Here is a 24,186-nt window from a genome sequence, read left to right as displayed (position 1 = left end):
AAGAGTTGAATTTTTCAACATATTACGAAAGCTCCTGCCCTTGCCATTCCAATGGTGTGTGCAGATCTTGCTAAATGAATTAATGCAGAGCCCGTCAGACGTCGGTTAAGTGGCTAATAGTGGGAATTGAGTTCCCACTTGTTCTGATGGCCTTGTCTTATCTCAGTGGTAACCCCCCAGCATGTTCCGAACTAAATATTTCAAGGAATATACGCCTGGGGCAATATTTTATCCTAAGAAAAAAAAATCCCTTTCTAAGATATATTCAAAAGTTAAAAATTACTCAAATTTTGAAATTTTCCAAAAAAATTTGATTTAAACTTGAACGTTTTTGCTGTCTAAATGGGCATCTTTTGGAACAAAGCTTAATGTTCTAGCATAATTATAGAGCTCAAGATATTATAAATTTTGTGAGCGCTGAAGACGCCCGTTTCTCCAGATATCACCGCGGAATTCAGGGAAAAACTGCATTAAAATTTTACTGCAAACTTGGTTATATCGAAACCCATATAACATTCTAACAACATGCCTAAAATCAAGAATTTCAAAATTTCAAAATCAAATCTCATGGAAACACCGGTGTTTTTTTTTTTCATTTTCAGGGATATTTATAAAAAATCTTTACTCACGGGGAACTTTTCTGCATAATTATTCAAGCTTCTTTAATAGCTCAGCTGCACAATGGAACATTAAAAATTTTAAAAGATGGATTAGAAATATTTAAATAATAAGCTCTATAAAAAAGAAAAAATTACAATCTTTTTTTATAAAAATCTACGATATATTGAATTCCCTTTTCGATTTGCGAAACCAAAAGACAAGTGAAATTTTATATTTAAATTTACAGATGGTTTATCTATGTATCAAGAATAACAGTGTAGATCGATGCGGAGATTAAAGAGGCAATGATCCTCTGTTCCTCGTGTACAGGGAGCAATTGCAACGCACACCCGCGATAAGATTGCAATCAGCAGCTTCGGGGAGGATGAAAGGACTGGCCGGTGCAGCCAGGATGACAGATGTTTTCGGCCCGCGGCGGCACAGAACAGACGACGAAATATGGGGCGGAATAGCAGCACGACCGCAGCTCAAATGAATTCCAAATTAGCGGCCGCCGGGGGAGCAAGGGGGTGACATATGGGCGCGCACGACAAAAGTATCTCCACTTTTTCGACACCTAATGATACACAAATCTCTTTATGCGACGCACAAATGTTATGCATCACCCCCTCTGCCGGCTGCATGTGGTGTCGAGAGCAATTGAAATCGGAATATCAATAAGAGGCAAATTAAGAGCTTTTTTGTTGCACGGGAGAGTGGAGTGGCTGCAATGAAGAGAAAGAGCGAGAGTGCGTGTGTTAGTGTTTCGGGACGCAGACTCTTTTTTATTCGCTTCTGTAGATTTAACACGGAATTAAAATGTTTGCGGCATTGTCAAATTTGCACATTCATATTTATTGAAACGACATGTACCGTACATACTGCACAAATGCTTTAGACAAACACTCCAAATGTCATAAAAATAAATTACAGATTCGCACAATCATAATGTGTTGTGAATGAGAAATTGGCTGCCAGAACGGGATCGGGGCTGTGAAACTGGCACTTTCCTGAGACTAGAATTCGACTAGTTATTAAAATGATTTTGGTCCGGAATTTAATAGCAAAAAACGAGCAGCCAATTGAGCAGAGTATTTATAACTTATGTTAGTTTATTTATTCTGAGGTTTTTCATTTACAAATTGACTAGTTAGAATTGGTTGACATAAGTTCAGCTTGATTTAATTAAATAGGTTTAAAGCAGCTTAAAAATATAGCAACAATCCTTGACTTTAAACACTTAGGATTTTAAATAAAGAGACTAGAGTTAGCAGGAAAATGCAGTTTCAGGCGTATACAGCGGAAAGGGGAGTACACAAAGAAGGGCGAAAAATTCGAATCGCGCCGCGCACTAGCCGTAGATTAAGTGTCTGAACGAACAAAACGAATGCAAGTGAGATTTCGTGACTAGAGATGGATGATCGATATGCAAGCCCAATTATTAGACACAGATTATGAAGAGTGTTCGAAAAATGTCCACCGCCGTCGATTCGGGATAAGTAGAATTTTGCTGTTCGCCGCAATAGGGTACATTGGCGCGCACACACACGCCACGTGCGTGCGTGCGCGTCGATCAAGGTGCGTGTGTTGGTCTGCCCCTGCTTGCGCACAGCACGACGAAAATAGCGGTGCGTGCACTCGCGCGCGCCGCGCTATTTTATCATACAAAATAATGTTTGTTCGTTGCTGTTATATTTACAGGGGATTTAATTCTTGCTCTCGCTCGCTCTCTCTCGCTCGCTCGCGTCCTAGCTCTCGTCCCTCTACGTTTGGTATTGCAGGATGGGCGTCGATAAGTTCGGGTGGTGTGAGCTGTTCATCCGCAGTGCAGAAAGACTCTTGTTGTACCACTCGTCCTCGCCGCTGATCCCTGCAAACAAACACACAAATTTTTTGAGACTGCTGGGTCTGCTGGAGGGTTTTCAGATTTTGAGCGCATATTATTTAATTACACGACAGGATAGGTTTTCAAGTGAAAAGGCGTTTCCGGTTTTTTTTCAACGGGATCGGATTTTTTTCTGAATGAAAAGAGACCTGACTGGAGTTTTCTTTACTCTTATGACTTTTCCGGTTCGCATATTCCGCAGGATCCTAGTCTTGGTTTTTTTTGGATGGAATATTTTTATATTCGTTACAAAAAGGTTAAATTTGTTTAGCTGAATTAAGCAACGTACTTTTCGTATTTTTCAAAAGGACATTAAAAGTGAAAAAATTGCTTTGCATTTTCAACCAACAGAAAGCCATCTTGAGCCCTACTATTTGTTGACGATTGCATTGCATTTGCGTCGCTGTGAGTGTGTGTTTTATTCGCAATTTTGTAGCTAAAAACATAATATTACGTTAGCCAACTTCATTACATTGACCCGTTATTAATTACTTCTTTTTTCTATATTAATGGTATAGAGATTTAAAAAATTGACGTTTAAAAAGTGCCAGTCCATTTTTGGTATAAATTGGTAGAAGGAAATTTGCGAAATCGAATCGTTTTGAAACTTGTAAAGGTTGTTAAGGGTGTTACAAAGGTATCCAATGCACCAGAATCTCGACCAATATCATTTAAGGTTTTGGGAGACTGAGTTCTTAAAATTAACCCTAAAAACCGATGTATGACAGTAACTCTGATTCTATGTAATGCCAGAAGTATGCAGTTCCGACCAAACAATATTTTTAGCGTCCTCTACAACTTTGCAATTTAAGAAGATATAATTAATTGTAAAAATAACTTCTTTAAAGTTTATTTTTATTTGAAATGAAAATAAAAATATTTGAAATAAAAATACTCCAAGAATGATCCTTTCATTTCTTCACACCACACACGAAATAAAACCCAACGTGGAAAAATGCGATGGCGTTGTTTTAAGTTTTTAAAATATTTGGCGAACTGTCCCTTCTGGGAGGCATGAATTGATGATAATTTTACCTGCTCACGCGGGAGGTTATAGAATTTCAACTTGACTGATTAAGAATGTAAAAGATTATAAAATTGTAAAATATTCACGGTCATTATATTTGCAAATGTGCCTCGTCAGATTCCATATTGTCAAACAATGAGGTAAAATTTCAAACAAAATTCAAAGATTACCAAAATTGATAAATTATTTCCCCACTTTATAAAATTATTACTAAACAAACTTCTGCAACGCTGATCCTGAATAAGAAATTATCTAAATAATTGCTGCTTTTAAAAAATCAACACTGTTGTGTTTTTTATTTTATTCTTTGCATGATGTAAATCAGGGTTTGTCGTATTGTTGCTGACTGTTCTAGCCTGAAATCAAATCAGCTCTGTTCTCTGTTTCTATTTACTCGTATGTATTCAAAGCGAGGAAAGCGCCTAGCAACCTTCTGTTATGCACCGCTCTCAGCTCCAATACATAAATATAGTGGTTGAAAAATTGCTGACAGTGATATACGCTGTGACGAGCATGATAATAAATTGCACGCTTAATCAAAGCTAGCGAATGGCGAAGCATGATGGCCGCAAAGCTGCGGCTGAATCGAATTTCGCGACGGATATTTTCCTCCATCAGATCGGATTATTTCGCCGCCGCTGCTTGCACCAGCTCGGGCTCGAGAGAGAGGAGAGCCAGGGGAAAAGCCACGTATGCAACCGGCAGGAGGGGCGCGACGCGCGGGCTGCATACAATCGCGAGCTGCAGGCGCGCGCGTCGGAGCGACAAGACGCCAACTTTTCTCCCGCGGCCCCATTGTTGATGTCACTCACTAACTCGAGTTTGCAATTTGGCTCGCGATAACAGGATGGAATAACTTACTGATGCTGGGAAAGAAAAGACGCCAACGCCTTGGAGAGGAAACTGGGATATCGTTGGCGATGGCATTTTTTGCAGGGTTCGCAAAAACACGCATTTTTCCGGAAAACCCCACTGCATTGCAAAAAACGGTTTTTTTTGCGGGATTTTCTGCAATTTTGCGCATTTTTCCGAAACAAATGCGTTCTTATGGAAAATAAAAATTCTCATGATGGATGACCAAAAATAGGGATTTTTCAAAATCACCAAAATTAGTATTAGAGCCACTGGTTCCACCAAGAGACTGAAAATTTTAACTCTCCACGTAATTTCCCGAAATTTCAGACTCTTTTGGAGCGAAAATGGACTATTTTCGGATTAAATTCGGAAAAGTGCGGAAAAACCCAAGACTGGTGGGTTTTTCCAGCCGGTTTTTTGCGCAAAAAACCAGTGGTGCATTTTTGCGCATTGCAAAATTGGCAAACCTTGATTTTTTGGGATGTAAACGGATACCGAGCATGTCATTTCAAATGTTAATTGATTTATTTAAATGTGCGGATGAGCCTTGGCAAAATATATATGCGCTTGAAGCAGCATGTCTAAAAATGTCTTAATTTGTTGCTTTAATTTACGGATAAGTGAATCCAATTTAAAATAAATTTAATATCAATTTTCTATTAGCTTAATTCGACCCCGATTTGACCCTTAGAACACATTACGGGTTTTCAGGGACTAGATTTTGGGCACATCGGGGCGTTTCCTGAGCGCTCTGGTACCTTCTAAACATCTACTGAACTTTGCCGTTCCGACGGTGTGCAAATCTTGCAGGCGTCGTTAAAGTTGCTCCATTTGGGAATTTAGATTTATCGAGGTCTATCCTGACGCCAGGGTTTGATTTCTAACTTGTTCTGGTGGTCTTATGTCTGACCTTAGAGCATGTTCCAACGGTAAAAATCAGCTGATCGTGCAATTTTGTTTTTTAAAACTATATACTTGAACTAAAAAAATGTAATTTTTCCTACTTTTTATCCTCTCTATGTTTCAAAAACTGCAGATTATTATGTTCTAAAAAATTCCCTGACTGTTATATAGGCAACATATTGTCCTATATTCCGGGCTCTCTCGAGAGTATTCAAATTTGAAGAAAAAACTAAAAAATACACAATTTTCAACAGAACACCTGTTTTATCTAAGGTTCTTCCTGAACACTTTCAAATTAAATTTACTTTATTTTAATTTCAAAAAATTGTAATGGAAACTGATTTGGATTGCCGACAAAGCGCCAGCAAATAATACCTCGGAAGACTTTTACAGTACCGTTTATTTCTTTAATTTATTCAGAATCCTCTGCAATTAATTCATTGAAACATGAGAGGCAAGAAAAAGCTGCTGCATACATTGCGAAGTATTTTTCCTCCAACTTATCACCATCTATAGTAAAAACTACAAAGGGGAGAGCCAAAGTAGCTTTTATTAATTTGAAATTTCTCCTTTTTTATGTTTCTAATAACACAAATAGCTCTTTTAAGCACTGATTTTGAGAGCAACCCTGGAAATTAAAAAAGCGTGGATATTTCCTCTGATAAAATAGTGAGCAAACGTCAAAATCAAGCACGAAAAGGTTGTAATCCCCAGGGGTCGCAGCGACGGGAGGTGTCGATTTCAAATTTGCACCACTCAATTTCACCCAGCTTTTCCAGTTGCCAGGCAAAACGCGATCGAAACGCGCCTCTGAACCAGAACTGCACTGCCGCTTGTGTGTATCATTTCGCAATTAATTTTTTTCTCCGTCGCCCATCGGCCGAGAGCTGCAGCGTATATGTAACGAGGCCGACGCGCGCGTCATTGTGGGAGATGATAGGGGCAATCGAGTCGTCGGTTGGGCGATCAATGATTGCAGCAGCTCGGGCTGCGAAAGAGGAGCAGGACAGGGATGATGGGCTGGGCCGGAATGGCAAATTGAATTGTCGAATGCGTGCAGGCGGGAGCGGGCGAGAGCAGAGCAGAGCAGAGCAGAGCAGAGCAGAGCAGAGCGGGCGAGATGCGTCTAAATAAGGATCGTCCTCCAAATAATGGCCTCGCATTAATCGATAGCGTATACATTTTGAAGCCATAATTTGTACACAGAGTATCAAAAGTTGCGGCCCAGAATAAGCGCGCTGCTGCAGTGTGTGCGAGCCGGGCGGGTCGCTGCCTGCCTGCCTGCCAGCCTGCTTTTTTCAATCCCCCATCTAGTTTATCGACTACCCTGCTGGCTTGGCTGTGTGTAACTCTTGACGTTGCCATGGCAACTCATTTGCAAGCTGGCTGGCTTGGGCGGGCGCACGCCGCCGCCGACAGACCAACCTGTGAGCCTCTCTCTTTCTCTCTCTCTCTCTCTCCGCCGACGGGCCGACCGCCATCATGAAACGCCAGCCAGCAGCAGCGAGCGGAGCCGTCGTCGCCGCCGCCGTTGCTGCTTCGACGCAAAAAACGCGCTGCTTTTTGTCCCGACGCTGCACGGGCTGCGGAAATTCGCAAATTGCCCCTTTTACCAGTTCCTTCACCGTGATTAAGCACGCTCTTATTAAGTGACGCACTGCTCAATGCAATCTTCCGCGTGCTCTGCTCGCCGTGTGGCCGGCCAGAAATTAGCAAATCACCCACAGCCCTGCTCCGTGCCTCCAAAGCCGCAATTCCGGCACGATTGCTTTAAGCCATTGATATTGCACTGCACAAATTCAGTTATAACTTTGAAAGAACGTCTCCTCCCGGAAAGTTTCTTTTCAGGCTTTAAATTTTATCTAACTCTCTTTTCTTTTTTTATATAAATCTTCAGAGAAATATGGGACTTGGCCAGTAGAGTTGACGACTCTAATCGAGTTTAATTAGTCGCAACATTTGGCTCTTAAAGGATAGGAAATTTTTGATGCTAATAGAAAATAATGTTTGAAAACCTATGGGGAACGTTGCTTCAAATTTAATTTAATTTCGTACAGCTAGACCCTGATTTCACGTGACCGAAAAGTTTGGTAAACCGAATTCAGAAGTCCGAAATATCTTGCACAAGACCGAAAATTTATTGCGTGAGGTCCAAATTGCATAAGGCCAAAAAAACGGCTAGCGGTGGGCTTTTGTTTTCTTTGGCCACTTTATATTCACATGACCAATATATATGTAGGAAACGGAATACAAGATAGAATTTAAACAAATTCCACCACTGACTAAATTTTCAGTTTGCCCTCGTGATGCAAAATTAGAGCTGGAGTTATCCTATTAAATAGGATTCATAACAGGTCAACAAAATGAATTTTTCCTACAGAATTCAATTACTTAACAGGAGCCGATTAAAGAAAGGAATGATATGCAACCCGCACAGAACGCCTGCTCGGCAGCACAGTTTCATTTCCTCTGCGACGCGTAAGTTCATTGCTCGTGCCGGGCTGAAGCTATCTTTACCATAATTCTGCTTGACTGGTAATAATTTATGCATGTTTTAAACACGCGAAAATGATCGGAAGTAAAATGTATTCTTGAGCACACTTGAGCCTGTTTGCATCTTCCATTATTTGATTTCATTGAATTCTTAAAGTGCACACTTGACTGACTCGCTGAAAGATTTTAAAATTCGCAGATTGTTACTTCACTGTGAGAATCTAAGGAATTCACGAATCGCTCAGGAAAAACCCGTCAGCCAATTGCTCAGTAATTCTAGCAAAATTTGTTTTTACTAAGTTTCTTTGAAAATATATGTGGACTGCTGCAATAGCTTTTTCTGCTATTTTCAATACCTTTTTAACTTAATTGTTTTTTGTTTTAGCAAGAAAAAAAGTTTGAATACACCGTTCTCATATTGGAGAAAGCCGCACGAAGTTGTGTAAATTGACTAATAACCATTTAGTAATATCATCACTCTAAAATTCAGTATCCCCAAAAATTCATAATTCCACAATAAAGTGATCTTGGCCAAAGCATCGCAGCGCGTGAAAATGAAATTCGTCGAATAGCTTGAGTGGATTTATTTCTAAAGGGCGTCTTCCTAAAAACAGCCCTTGCCATAATTGTATTTTTCTTTGTTTATTGTATATTTATATTTTATTGATTTGTATTTTTATTTCATGAAAAACGGGGCGAAATGGATTTGCCGGAACTTGTTAATTTTAATAATGCAATAATATTTATGAAGATTAATGCAATAAATTTGTTCCCGCTGGGAAAACATAGAGTTTATATCAAAAATTTAATTATTTATTCGTGTTGACCTTGTTTTGGCTGCTCCCGAATACATGATAAATAATAATAAATTGTTTTAAGTCAAATACATTGGAAATTGGACGAATAATAATTTGCTTTGTGTGCATGTTGCAATGTGAGAATCCGAGCGATGTTTGAGGGTCGAGTGCGGGTTGAATTGCACCAACATTTGATTCTCTTGCTTTGAAATGACGATTTCATTCGGATTTGGGAATGTTGCGAAATTTTCCGACTCACTACTTACTTTCCTGCATGCGTGAATTAATTTCAAGGGACGAGCGGGCCAAGCGTGTCAATAAAAGACCCAGGTGCAGGGGCAGGAACACGAACTGGTCCTTTTCTTGACTGGGCTTCATCCAGTGAGGCTCGGATTGGATGTCATTGGGACACGAAGTTTTCCCGAGCTTTTTATTATAAGGGGGTTGCCAATCTCGAAAGAGATGAACCGATTTTTTTTAATAATATCACTATAGAGGCCGATGCTTCCAGCAGCAAAATCAACCTCAACCAAAACAAAGACAGTATAGTAGTGGCGAGAAAGCGCCTCACTATAATGAATATGGTATTATTGAATTATTATTCAAGCTGCAGGAGTAGCCGAAACCCGAAACCAGGTCGACAACATGAATGAACTACTAACTCGACTTTTCCCAAATGAGGACGTGTCCATTTCATTTATCTTCGCCGAATCATGCTCAAGTGAATCTTGAACATTTTAGTTTCTATCAAAAGTCATGAAGCAACATCTTTGAATTGGAATTAGACTATCGAAAAGTTTCATGAAAAATGTAATCAATTGTGATTTGACACGGTCGCCGCAACGACCCAAAACGAGGTTGGATGTGTGTTCGCCGCCGACACATTTCTACCGGCAATTAAACCGCGCGTGGGTGACATCAATATGCGTTTCCCCTGGCAAACTGCTGATGCTGGCTGCGGATCGGGCTCAAGTGAATGGACGCGCGGGCGGCGGCGGTGGCAGAGAAAAGTAAGTGAATTAGTGACTCACCCATTGCATCCTGACGCATCCCGGCCGACATGGCGCTCATGTTGGCCGCCGAGTGAGACATTGAGAAGGGCTGCGCCATCGACGGGTACGACGACGACGAACTCATCTGTGGGTCCGACGGGAAATAGGACAGGAAAATTAAATTACACACTAAAAGAAATGCACACACAGTTTGTTCTAATAAAGGAAAAAACGGAAATGCAAGCAAAATAACTGATTATTAAATTATCGCATTGGCTGGATTGAAAATCTAGCAAAACCTTGATGGTTTAAGAATTTTTGAAATTTATTTGAAATTAGTTACCATTCGATTGCGTTTGATACAAGATGATGATTTTCCCGTTATTTACTGTTCGCTAAATCTATGCCTCCGTCACAAATTTCAAACTAGTATAATTTCTTGAAAAGTGGCCGGATTTTGATAAGCTTTACATTTTTGAGTCTGCTCATTGAGAAGAATTGAATGATATGGGGGGTTTTCATGCTTTATCGAACAAAAAATTGCTCTTTGAAAATCGCGTGCAGAAATGTAACTGCTTGTAGTAAAGTTAATTTTTTTCTAATCAAGTTTTCAAAAAATTAAGCTGTTTTGGCATTTTTTGCAGGTTGCATAGCTTGCTGGTAAATACGAGTGAGTCAATTTTTATATCAGTTTTCTAGGAAATTGTGGAGTGCAAATTGTTACATAATTAATTATAAATGGCTAATTTCATTTCAGCGTCCCGAATATACTTAGATTTTTGCAGTGGCATTTGCAGCCGCTGAATTATAAGGTCTGACTCATACTTCTTTGCCGGCTTAATCTTTTTTTCAAATCTATAAATCTTGTTAATTCGTGTATTGCAGATTTTTACTAAACCTAGAAGCTTTTACAACCGTGGAAGTTCTCCAAATTTAGAGACTTGAAATTCGATAGCTCAAAAACTGCGAATAACGGAAAAATTCTCTTTGGCAAATTTTCATCTAAGTTCAAACTCTGTGGAATGGTAGTAAGGAAAAAAATCAATTGCCACTTTCCATTTAGGTAAAAATATTTTTTCATTGTATTAGTAACCCACCAGACTATGCAAAACTAACAGACATGGAGGTCTAGGCCTAGTTTGAATAAAATTTTATTGTTGATAACCGCGTATTTTATTTATAAAGTAGCTAAAATTAATATTTATTTTGTTTATAAGTTTAAAACATTATAATCTTAAATACTGTAAAATGAGACAAATAAATGGTTACTATAAAAGCAAAAATTTATATTAAAAATCAAATAAACAACTTGAACATAAATTAAAATATATATTTATTGGCTTAATTAAAGCAATCTTTAATTTAATATTTGAAATTCAAAATTTTTTGTCTTTAAAAAAAAGCTTAACACCTCTAAAAAATAAATGCACATGCTGTGAAGCCATACTTCAATCCTGAGTAGCACTTTTGTGCTTTGAGTAAAAAAAATACGGTGTAAAAGCAAAAATGGTGCAAACGACAGTATTGACATTTTAAAAGGGTCGTCCTACCTGCGAAAACCGGCTGTTCATGCTGTTAATGGAGTTGGGGTGTGGGTAGGGTTGGTAGGCTCTGGTGGCTGTGGGGTAGATATTCCGCATCATGCCGTTGCACGCGGGTATCACTGACGGCGCCAGAGCCTTCTGGAGCTGTTTCTCCTGCTTCCGGTACTTGGCCCGTCTATTTTGGAACCAGACCTTTCAGAGAAAAAGAAAAGAGAAAACGCCAATAAGCCGCAACGCCGACAGCAGCACTAAAGTAAGAGAGAAATATAATGGAAAACGGCGGCCTACCTGGATGCGAGCTTCGTTCAGTTTGGTGGTTCTCGCTAGTTCCTCTCTACAATAAATATCTGGATAATGTGACTTTGCAAATGCTGCTTCTAATTCTGCTAATTGCTCCTGGAAAAATAAAAGAAAATCGTCTCTAGTATTATGTTTTAATGTGGAGAAACGTTGAAATACATATAAATATTTTTCTTTTTAAAAAAATTGCTGGGCAAAGTAAAAAATTAACTGTTCAGTAGTAAGTTAAAAAGTAGAGACATGCCCTCAAGGCAAAATTATTTAGAGTTAGCAATTGAATTTCATTTTTTAAAGTGCCAATCGACTCATAAGGGCCAAATTAGATTATTCAGCCGAATCACTGTGTTGACAATATGCCAGAAATCAGTTGAAACATAAAAACAGTTACTTCAGCGGATTTTGGTATGAAGTATGAACCTAGCAAAAAAAGAATGCAGTCGGGCCAATCTGAGAGAGGAGTGGTTGTCTGATTGGCTTTATGACATAGCACGCACAGGCCTAAGATCGAGAAACCAGCGTTACAGTGACAGCCAGTGCAATTAAGTGACTATATAGGCTTGTTGCTGGCTGAACCTGCTTGACTTTGCTAAATTCCGCTGGTTGTCACTGTTTTGCTGCCGTCTCAATCTTTGATGCAAAAATGTCAATTAGGTAATTCTCTGATAATATCTGTCGCCGGCGTTATTGTGGAACTTTTTTCTAGGTTCAGACCAAAAACCACCAATGTAACGGTTTTTACGTTTTCGCTAATTTTCCGCAAGTCGTATCGAATTTTCTTACGAGTAATTTAGTCAACCAAATTGAGCCCTATAAGGAATAGATTTGCGCTGTCAAAAGTGAAATTCCAGAGCTAATTTAATCAAATTATAACAGATTTTAGCCAAAGAAACATGGCTAAAAAGTATGTCGAATAATCCGAAGGTTAACATTTCCATAGAGATTTGAAAATCCAGAGAAACGTAACCAGTATCAACTCTCCATGAAAGTCTATCGAGTTAATTTTGGTAAAAAACAAAAGAACACTCTACAGACTGAGGCTGAAGAAAAACTAAAAATATTAAGAAGGGGAATCGCTAGAAATATTTTAATTTTAACTCTGATTGGCTTACGACGATAAGAAAAATGCAATGAGGTGTCTTGAATTGAAAAAAAATCATTCAGGTGGAAAAGGTCACTCACCTGAGTAAATGTTGTCCTGTGTCTTCTTCTGGCCGGCGTGGGACAAGACGAAGTGGTTGGCGTGTGTCCAGCGTGGATGGAACTCAGCGAGCCGCCGCTACCCAGACTCACGCCAGGGTCGGGTTTCAGTTTTTTGAATGCTCCTTCTACACCTTCCAGGGCAGAAACGAAAAACAGCGTTAGCTGGGCGCGATTTTGACCACATTTAAATAACATAATAAACGTGTCGAGTTGCAAATTTGCGCGGCGCGCCTGCTCCACTGACACTGTACTTAGTTCACGCTCAATTAGCAATAATCTGATTTTAAGAGTTACCATAATTGATTTTGCCGGCGACTCGGAGCTTACGAGGGAAAAAGCGACGCTGAGCGGCATCTTGCATTTACTACTCTATTTTTTGTTCGTGTATAATTAAGCTCATTTTGCAAAGAAAAGCTCCGCCATAAATTATGCGGTTTTACGATTCGAAAGGGGATTGTTCTGTAAAAGCTCCTGCATTTAAGCAAGTTAGTTTGAGCTATAGTAAATTTGACGTATCTTTGGCGCCGTGATCTATTAAAACCATTTGATTTTGAAACTAAGTAAAACGGTGAAGTTGTAACTTTGTGCTTAACTTTCTTTTCAATTTAGTTGTGAAGGAAAAACAACACATAAAGAACAGATAATAATACATAGCTAATTAATAATAAGGGCTAGTACATTTATTTAATTTTGCATATTTTTATTATAAAATATTTTTAGGGCAGTTCAAAGTTTTTTCACTTCATGCTACGAAAAATCGTAGAGACATTTTGATTGGTGCGAAGAAAATATTCTGCAAAAATTGAGCATTTTGAGAACATGAGCTTAGTTAGGATTAAAAATCTGCAGCTGGGTCTTGTTGAGAATGCAATTTCCTTGAAAATATGAATAGATTTAAGCAAAAACAAAATTGTGCTACTAAGCGAACATGAAAATGAGAGGTATTTGAGCAGTTGGGAGATCTAATACTGGCTACCCAATGTCAGAAATGGCAAAAAGTGGTTAGTTTAGTGACTCGAATTGCTCAAATTGCTCAACGGGCTGGGAGGCGCACCGGCGCCGACTCGCTACTTGCTGGTTTGCACCTTTCCAGCATGCGTGATTTGGCTTCACGGGACGAATGTCTAGCGTTTCAAAGCAGTCCTCGGTGCGGAGGCAAGTGGCCCTTGAGTGGGCGGGGTCCCTGTGCGGCCTGGTGCGCCCATGTTATCCGTTCGCGGTGTTATTGGGACCCGGGTTTCAGCATTCGTGCTAGTGCAGTGCGCGCCCTTCCCGGTCCTCCGGTCCTCGGACAGGGATAAAAAGAGCAAAAAAAAAAATGAAAAATTATGTTATAATTGTCTAAAGGGAGACCTCTAACCCCGAGAAGAAGAGATTTAATTACATATACTTGAAACACTAAAATTTAAACAATCAATTTCCTTGCGGAAAGAATGAGAAGTTATTAGACAAATTTCACAAATAATGTTTAAAAACCTAAAATCATTTCGAATCTATTAGTAATCTTTCAAAAGAAAACAAAGTATAGATTTTCAGATCCTACAGCAAATTCTAAATAAAATATAATCCAATCTATAATTATAAATTTAATTTTGTTATGTCGAATTTTCCACAGATTTCTACCGACCTCCAATTGCGTGATATTAATTTGGCAAAATATGAAGCTTTATTTAAAAAGCTGGTTAAGATGGTTAGATCGAGATAATTGTTTTAAAAAGAAATTCCTTGCAATAAATTTCTCATCAAGTTGTAAAAAAGCCGGAGCGTCTTAAAAGGGTCGGCGAGGGAGAGAGCAAGAGGGATGGTGTTGCGGGCGAGAAGGCTGCAGCAACACTGGCACCGGGCGAGTGGGTGCGCCGCGTGGCGCTGCCTGGAATTTGCATGGCGCGGGCATTTTCATCACCAATGCAAACGCAATTATGCAAATGATTTGTTTGCTTATCACGAGCAGGCGTGGAGCCGGCGAGCCAGTCTTGATTGGACTGCCCTAGGGCAAGATTAATTAATTAAAAATGCACGGCTCACGCCACGCGCGCGCTGCCAGGCAAACACCGTGCAACACGCGCTTTTCGCGTCACGCGCGCGCACTCCAGGTAATTAACGAGCAATTTGCACCGCTAAACTACACATTTTTCCAGTATGTGCGATTCATTCCAAATAGAAAGTCTCAATGGTTTTTTTTAACGCGCTGCAACGCACACTATTGAATGGGCAAGCCACAGTTGACTTTTGCTTTTGTTTTTTGTGTGAACATTGTGTCAGCAGGGAGATTTGTACAGCCGAAATTTATTTAATAAGATTCCCCTGCATTTAATTTGTACAACCTTTAAAATACATATTATGCAATATGCTGATCAAGACGGTTGATTTTATAGAATATAGAATAACCACACTGTAAAGTTAAGCTTTTGTTCCGAGCATATATAGGGGAAAAATTCAGTAGTGTTTCAATTTTTATGAAATTCAAGGCAAAAAATTGAAATACTGGAATTTTGGAGTGAAATTGATGAGCCGAGACTTGATACTTTACCTGTCAAATTTGTTTATTTTTTACCTCCGATAATTCCATCTTGTGGATTAACTTCGTGATCTCTTTTTTGAGATAAAGACCAACTAGGATAATTTCCCTAAAATTAATCTTATGCAATTGTTTTGCTTTGTACATTGCGGATTGCATGTTAGAAAATCCGATCAAGAAGAGAAATTTTTTTAGGTTTCTTGCTTCGTATCTAATTTTTAGTGAGTCCATGATTTTGAAAGTTAAAATATATTGACATGATTTCGACAAAATTCCAATTTGTAAATTTAAAAAATATATATATATAAATTTGTTCGCATCTCTTTTCTCGGAAGATACTCTGCGGAATCCTATACTTGCTACGGCATCTTTTCTACACCTATGGCTAGACAAAAAAAACATTATTCAATTAAATAAAAATATCAAAAATATAGTGTTAAATACCTTAAAATATTAAATTCACTTTCTTATGATACGAAGTCTATGGTGTAATTATTAAATAATTAATCATTGAAATATCTTTAAAATGTATGATGTGATTATCTCTTTCTCAGCAAATTGCATCTATATGAGAGCAATAGTTTGTCACATATGCTATGTGAGCAATACAAATTTTCTGATCTTAAGTCATCGAAAAATTTGTAATTTCATGGGTCTGGAAATTCCTTATAGACTCTTGACCATTGAGAAAAATAACGATATTAAATGTTTATAAAATGAAATAATGAGAGTTTGCTTTGGTTTTCAAGTTTGTCTGTGGGAATTTGTGAAATGAATTCCTGACTATGGTAGCATGCAATTTGTAGGACGTTGAAGAAAAAGAAAATTCTAGATGGAATTTAGATCTAGGCTCAATAACCTACGCTTTTTTCCTATTAAGATATAGTGTGGACCCTTCCGCGAGCAACATTGCATGCGTCGTAAAATCGACCTCTCCGCATGAAGACTCTTGCTTGGGATTGGCTGGGACGGTGGTGCGGAGGGTCAGGCAGCGGATACTCACCGGAAGGGTCGGCGATGGCGCGCGCGAGGGCGCCTGGCGGGGTGGCGGCCGAGATGGGCGTCTGCGAGCCGGAGCTGGGCAGGTCGTGCTGGTGCTGCTGGTGGAGGGCGTACAGGGCCGAGAAGTCGTCGGCGCCGCACTTGACGGCGCGCTTCAACTCAGCCCGCTCGTCCAGCGTCTGCTGGTGGTCGACGGCGGCGGCCAGCGAGGCGCCGCGCAGCTCGTCCAGCTTCTGCGACGACGTGAAGTTGAGCTGCCGCGAGAAGATTGCGGGGAAGATGTTGAACTGCGGCGCCGAGTGGTGCGGGTGGCCCGACGAGACGGCGGCGGCGGCCGCCGCAGCGGCCGCCGACACTGCCGAAACGGTGGACGCGGTCGGCGGCGCCGACGTGCTGCCCGGCGAGCTGCTCGTGTCGCCGCCGGCGCCGTCCAGCAAGCTGCCCGTGCCGCCCGAGTAGCACGGGCTGTTGTTCTGCTTGAACTCCAGCTTGATTGTCTCCTAGCACGACGACGACGACGAGCTGATGCACCTAACAAGGTTACCCACCATGTATACACAATTTGGCCCGGCCGACCGACTCAACTGCCACACTAGCGACTGCCGAGCCTCCCGACGGCCCCGTCGGCCGCCCCGGCGCGCAGGTGCCCGCCGCGCCAACCGCCAATCGCGCCCCGCCGTCGCCATCGCGCCGCTCGCCAAGCGCTCATTGGCCTCACCCTCTCTTTCTGCACCCTCTCTCTATCTCTGCCGCGCCGTGCATCCATCTTTTGTGCTCCGGCACATACAGGCTGGCCTGAAATCGCGAGCTCTGGCATCCCGTGCGCGGCCTCAAGAGCAAAAACAGCAGGTTCATCCAAATTTGGGGTCGATTGCATGCGTTGCTTCACCCCTCACCCCTTTCAAATACAATCAACCTGACTGAGTTTATCGGAAAATCAATCCCAATCGATCGGAGCTTTAAAATGTTTCCATGTGGTCAGAGTTTCGTTTGTGTCATATGCCAGTCATTGCTATTATAACGATCGATCTGTGATATTTTAAAAAAAACAATTTTTTATTTTCCCTTTCCCCAAAATGCTCACGAAAATTCATAATGCAGAAAAAATACCACAGACGTTATAATACGGCTGCCAGGGTATTAAAGATAATTTGCTTAAAGATAGTGTTTAAATTGATCTTATAGATCTTATAGGATGAATTGCTGTTCCATGCAATATCGCGATTGAAGCCCAAGCTGAGAAGGATAATAAGGTAAGATTGTAATTTTCCACCTTCAGACTTTGACTTACCCTGGCGGCGGACATACCTGTGCTATTTTTAATTGGAATTCCAAGTTTATTTATTCTCTGATAAAAATAAATTTTAAATAAATAATCCGTGTGAAGTAAAATCGCAAAATTCTCCAAGCGCACTATAAATAGGAATATACGACGCAATAAGAATAAACAAGTAACAATTATATCGAACCGGACAATAATTATGCGATTCTCTACAAGAACAAGAAATGCATAAGAAACACAAAACCCGACAAAAAGAAACGAAATTTCTCTTGTCACCAAAATGAAATAGTTCCCGATTCTGGCTACGAGTTTGCTTCAAAGCACGAGACAGAATTTAGGGTCGCAAACTTTCGAGCCTTGGAGCGGAATCGACCTCAGCGCAAGTTTCGGACGAGCCTGTAGGGAACACACGATGCCGAAATTTTCTGCAGCACGGCCAAGATGAAAGCTAGCTGGCTGGCTCGCCCCGTAAAAGAGAGAGAACGCGAAATTTGATAATCTTCGTCGTCGCAGCCAGCAGAGCCGTTCTGCCTGCACATACACACACTCACTCAACTCAACGTACACACTTTAACCCGAGAGTTAAACACGCTTAAATGCGACGCGGATTTTCGTTAAACGCTACGTCCACCAACACGCGTTTCACTCGCTGTTGTCGTTGACCGTTTTTCCAAAGAGAGCACAAGACTAAAAAGGATGACTTAGCTGTTGTTTCCATATTTTGTTAGCCTCGACAGTTAACATCTCCGAATGAAAAAAACCTGGTTGTTTTTATTCGTGTTCGTGAAAGTTCATAATATTTCTACACAGTTTCTAAAATAACACATCGGAAAATTAATTAAATTGAATTTCCATGAACATGCCTTTACGTTAAATTATTTTTCATTCGTTTGCCAGCCGATGGTATCTATGCTGAGCGGTTAGGTCATAATCAAGTCAGCGTGAAGTATTCTATTAGATTGCACGATCGATGACAAACAAAATTGTCTTGAACTAAACTTGCGTGAAAACAATCACTTAAGACATTTTTAAAGCATAGTAGGCAATTTCTTTATCACGGGTGTTGCGCAGGCTGCATAATCTGCTTAAAAAGTCAACGTTCCGCTGTGTCGTATCCAATCTCATTATTGAGATCAGTTTATGTGTCTAAAGTTCGTTTGTTCACTGGAGATAGCCAGTCCATGAAAGGATGTGTTTGGAAATGCAAGTAGTGCAAAACGGGTCAGTGCAGCCAAAGTTGCGCAAAAGCAGATCAATAATATCTAACTGGCAAAACTAGCTGTGAGAAGCTTTTCAGCGAAACATTTTCAAGTTGCCTGCGCGGACTGGCGAATCTCACGGGAGATATTCAAGCTTGAATAACCACGAATCAAAAAATAGGAAACTATGTAAATTAACGCCTTCTTTTATTTCTGTGATTACGGCGCCCTTCCTACAAGCAACCTTTTTCTGGAATTTGTCTAAAAACAAAATCATTTAAAAATATACTTAAACCAGCAGTATATAAGAGAGGGAGAGATTTTTTTATTTATTGAAAAAGCATCCAACTTTAAACCCGTTCATCAACAAAACCTGATTTCCTTAATTTTCTTTCTACCGTAAATAAAAATATATAGCAGGAGTGAGAAAACCTGCTTAAAATTGTATGAGTGTTCCGTGGAATCTATTATGAACGCAGTTTTATAGATGCAAAATCAAATGTATTCTTTTGATTCAGAAACCTCGAAAGGTTAAAAATTTATTCTCTCCAAACAAGCACCAAAAGTCACCATAAGTCATTATGAATTTAGGAAGCTTAGCTAGGACGAGACTGGTCGTTGCCATGGATCGGATAATGAACTTGCAGAACGTTTGTGCATACTTCTCCTCCCGACAACGAGACAGACATAGCCAGCGCGAAAAACACTTTCAACTTTCGGCACTCTGCACTGCTGTCAGAGATAATTAAAATTTGGGTATCTCGTAGCCGCGGGCGGACGCACTCTACCATCCCTACAGCTTGCTTCTTCTTCTCGTCCTCAAAGTTTGCGTTTCTGCAAGTTAGAATTAGAAGTCGATATTCCAACAGGCTGCGTCCCTTTGCAACAGCGGATAATGGTATATTATTTTGACGCACTTTAACGCAATCTTATGATTTTTAGTTAAAAGAAACAGAATAGAAAGCAGCAAAAATTCCCTAGTTTTTGAAAAAAAAACTTCGACCTATTGAATCTCTCGGCTCGTATATAGTGGAGATAAAAAATACCATTCGATATCCTACATAACTTCAATTCTAACAACCAATTCGTCAATAAAGTTTAATTACTTCCAGATAAATACTGAAAATTTCGGCCTAATATTTAATCAGCGGGAGCCTCTATTCTATAACCTAATAAAATATCTAGAGACTTTTTTTAATAATTCACTTTTATTCGTGGAGACTAAATAAAACTTTGGAAAATCAGATGTTAGTTTTTCTAATTTTAATTAATTAACAAAATTAAAAGAGGTTTTTTGGAAGGTTAAATTGGAAAAGGCAAGCAGCTATTCTATACTTGGCCAAAAGTTAACAAAAGCCACTACAAAATATCTCTTTTTCTTAAATTATCCCTCAACAAAACCTGAAATAAATATCTACCAGCCAGAAAGAACAAACTATGCCCTTAGAAATATCAACTGCGACACGTGCTGTATGTTTATAATTGTAAAGAAATGGGAATCTAAAAATAAATCCACATATCGAGAGATATCATTCGGAAGTTCATCCCTTTAAACGAAAAAAATGCTGACAAAAGGGAAACCGCCGCTTTCACTGTGCGGCGGACACCTGCGGGGCGCCGACGAACAAAGCGACACGACAATCTGTCCGGTGAAAATAGCAGCATAATCGGCTGAAGAGGAGAGTAGAGAGAAAATCGCGGATTAGCGTGCTGGCGTGGACAAGTGAAAGGGAGAGCAGAGGGCAGCTGGCTCGAAAAAACAGATGCAAGCTTGTCACTCGGCACTGCTCGCTGCTCTCATTGTAGTGAAATTGTCACCTTGCTCGCGCGCGCATCGCAATGAGAATTAAAGGGCTGCTGCGGCGGCGACAGCAGCAGATGCAGCTAGCGGGGCTCTTATTTCAAAAGCAGGGCACAGCCCTCCTTCTGTCGCCCTTCAGCCCGCCCTAAGTGCATGCCATTAGTAATCCACGCCCCCTCGCCCCCCGCCGGTCCCCAGCGCGGGCTGTCTCCGCATGAAATGTTACATCACCGTCGATAAAATTCACCGACTGCTGAGCGCCTCGCTCTCGCTAGATCGCACCCAGATTCATAAATGCGTTGTGCGCGCCCCGAGGCTGGTGCGGCCCCATCTGCCTCTCGATCTGCCGGCTCGAGTGGACCAAATGCAAAAAACGCCGTGATTCCGAAAAGGGGCTTTGAAGGTGCCGGCCGCTCTTGTTTCGCCAATGCTCAAATTGCAACTCGTCCACAGCTCTTCCGGAACAGCGAGCTCAACAAAGTTTTTCTCATTGCACTCGTGTAGCCTGTCGTGATGTCTACTAAATTGGGTTAATTAATTGCATGGTCAAAATTTTTCAATTCGACAAATTATGAGGCTTTGAACTTTGAATAAATGATAAACAATTTAAAAATCAATTTCAGGATACAACATTTTGTTCAGTAAGATACGGAAAAATCTTTCAAGTTTTATTCTTGGTAAAATAAACTTTTATTAAACTAGTCCTAGATAAAAAAGAAAAATACTAGTTAAAGTTTCCTCTCCATTTGATAAATCGACTTAAATTCCCTTTCACTTTAATAATATGATGCTAAATCAACAATTTTAAAATTAAGGAAACCTTATAAATTTGTTCGAGCAAAGAAAATTTTGAATAATTTATTTAAAGCCATTAATGAGGTATAAGCGATTTCTCGGCCAAAATCTAGTGTCTAGTGACTTCACTTGGTGTAAAAATTGATCCATTGGAGCTTCTGGGGATCTTAGTTTAAGATCGTTGAAACAAGCACCAGTTTAATGATCTGACACGCAGTCAAGGTATATGTAGCCTTGACAACTAAAACTCATGCAGCATCCTAACACGATCCTTGCAAAGAGATGTTACAACCAGGACGTTGATAACATCCCGGAGAACTGATTGAAAGATGTACTGAACTATAGCCGATGAATGAAGGTGAATAAACTTAATGAATGCTTGTTTTTAATTAAACTTCAAACCCAAGCAAAGAAAAGCAATAACAAGATGAGCTTAGTTCCTTCTGCTAAAGGGCACAGACCGACAAGACCATGTTTTGGTCTGACAAAAAATAACGTTATGGAAAAACTGGCACTTTCTTATTTGCGGAGAACCTAGAAGGTTTTCAATATTTGGTTGAAATTTTGTCACTTAGATTTTATTTTCACTCTTGATCTGAAAAAGAAACTAGTAAAAGCGTAGCAAATAACATCATGTTTTTTAAATCCACTTTTCACCAATTACTAGCAACTATTTGAGATCTTATAAAAACCGAAATAATTAAAAACTAATGCGTAGCTATTCATGTCTGTTTTAAAGTCCATATAGAGGAAACAATTATTTCACTGGCTACTGTTTTTTTTTAAATTCCGGCATTAAAATTCCCTTTTTAACAATAACCCCATAGTATTACTCCTGGAATTGCGTCTCTAAATTGGTATACCCTGATGCTTTGCATCGCTGCGTAAAATACACACACGGAATAAATAAAAACATTTCCGCTCGATTTAACGCGAAGGGTTTTATTTACCCCAGCTCGATCCCCGAGAGCTACAACAATATTTGACTTGTTGAAAAGTAATAGTGCTCAGCCGCCGCGGCAAAGAGCGACGACATCAATAAGCCGTGGGTCTATTAGCAGCGGCGCCTCCCCCTGTCACGCGGCACACGGCTCTCTATTATGCTCTTAATCCAACACTCTTGATCCTTTCCATCCACGCATCGGCCGACGAAATGTCAAGTGGGGCTCGGGGGAGGCAAAACGCACCCGCCTGCACAATCAATTAGTGCTGTTTTGTTTGGCGAATGAATGGCTAGAGCGAAATGTGTACATAAACGTGTAACCAGCTTGTTTCGGTGTTGCACGCCTCACGAGAGAGATAGAGGACAATTTGCAATTGTGCGAACAATGAGCCGCGCCACGTGCCATACCCAGCACCCTAATAGTTAGTTAAAATTCCAAAGAGAAGCTCGCTAGTTTGCTGAATGTCCGCCGAAATAAAACAATTTCGTTTCGTTGATGGCTTTCGTTTGACGTGCGCAAATGGCAATTTCAACAGCGTTTGTCCGCCGCCGGTTACGGATTTTGTCAGTTTTTTAAAGTGAACATCATAAAAAACAGTTCATAACGATACAATTGCTGGATATCGTCACTATACCATGAGTGGAAGTAATCATCAGATGAGAACGAAAAATAAAAAAATGTTTAGAATATTCTTGTAATATTGAATTTCTCCAAGAGCATTTTTAGGTGTTTCCAGGAGAGTTTGATATGGCCTGCAACTTTTAATACTTGTCACAACTTCATTTTGATTTGTTTTATGTTATTGAGATCCTATAGAGCTGTCGTAATCACGAGGTTTCACGAAAAAAATTGGGTACCTTTCCAGGAAAAGCAGGGTGAACTGAGGAAAAACGGGCCCACCCGAGTTCACAAAATCATGAATATTCGAGTTGCAAAATGAAGCTAGAACCACAAACTTTGCCCCAAATGATCCCTAATCAGTTATTCAACATTTTTTATAATTGAAAAATAAAACAAAAATTTTTAACTTTAATTTCTAGTGTAATTTTTAGCACATTTTTCAAATTTGATTTTTCTTTAGTAGACACCCTCATATTTTTTCAAAGTATAAGGACCAAATTGTTGCCCCAAGTGTGTATAACAATCCTAGATTTTTTCGGGATGGAGAAACATGCAGTTCCAGAAATGCAGAGGGTCAAAGATTGAAAGAGGGCATTTTTTAGTTCAAGGTAATAGGAGTGTGTTCTGAACGTGGGGAGGTGTGGAGCATAGTGTTGACTTACTATATAATTGCTCTGCTGATCCGCAATAAAATCACTTTGAATCTCTAAAACAAAATTGCAAAAACGGTTCATTTTTACCCTCGGAACATGCTTTGGATTCCCCCTGACCCTGAAGTCAGACAAGACCATCAGAATAAGTAAGAAGTCGAACCTTGTCATCAGAGGATATAGCCCTTGAGGATCGATATTATAAAATATATGTACCGTCACTTTAACTACGCCTGATGGGCTCTGTATTGGTTCAACCAGCAAGATTTGTACAGCGATGGAACGGCAGAGTCAAGAATTTTTAGAATTTGTCTAATTCGACCCTTACGGGTATACTTAGGGAAAAGATTGTGGCCCCATCAGGGAGTTTCCTGAGCACCCTGGTAGCTTCCACAGGGTCGACTCATTAACCATATTTCTATAGATAATTTGATTTCGCCTCCACAAGATGAAAAATCTGTTCAATTTACACGATCTTCCGATTTGTAAGCAAATATGTATTGCAACAGCTTCCAACATCAGAATGGGTTTTTCATCTCAAATTCAAACAGGTTTCCCCTGCCTGCACGCACAGCGAAAATTGCCAGATCCAGCAAAGTTTTTCTTATAACAGGCCTACGAGAAGTTGGCCGTGGATGCTATTCAAGCGCCAAATAGATTTACATTCTGTAGCAAATACATGTGCATCGACAGCAGTTCGAGGAAAGAGAGAGAAGAACGCTAGCACGCGCGAGCGTGTGTGTGTGCGTTGTGCCAAATTGAATACAAATGGGGTAAA

General features: G+C 40.1%; 1 protein-coding gene across 1 annotated transcript; it reads right to left on the bottom strand.

Annotated features, from left to right (window-relative positions):
* Positions 1 to 1,428: 1,428 nt before the first annotated feature.
* Positions 1,429 to 17,422, bottom strand: LOC135942383 (paired mesoderm homeobox protein 1-like). The gene is made up of 7 exons (XM_065488474.1): positions 17,408 to 17,422; positions 16,118 to 16,616; positions 12,576 to 12,727; positions 11,385 to 11,492; positions 11,103 to 11,288; positions 9,592 to 9,697; positions 1,429 to 2,470 (listed from the first exon to the last, which is right to left on the bottom strand). The coding sequence occupies exons 1-7, from the start codon at positions 17,420 to 17,422 to the stop codon at positions 2,364 to 2,366; spliced, it is 1,173 nt and encodes a 390-aa protein (XP_065344546.1). The 3' UTR covers positions 1,429 to 2,363.
* Positions 17,423 to 24,186: the final 6,764 nt, after the last annotated feature.

Source organism: Cloeon dipterum, chromosome 4 (assembly GCF_949628265.1).
Source record: "Cloeon dipterum chromosome 4, ieCloDipt1.1, whole genome shotgun sequence".
NCBI lineage: Eukaryota > Metazoa > Arthropoda > Insecta > Ephemeroptera > Baetidae > Cloeon > Cloeon dipterum.
Note: the sequence above shows the minus strand (reverse complement) of the source record. Positions and strands in the feature narration are given on the sequence as shown.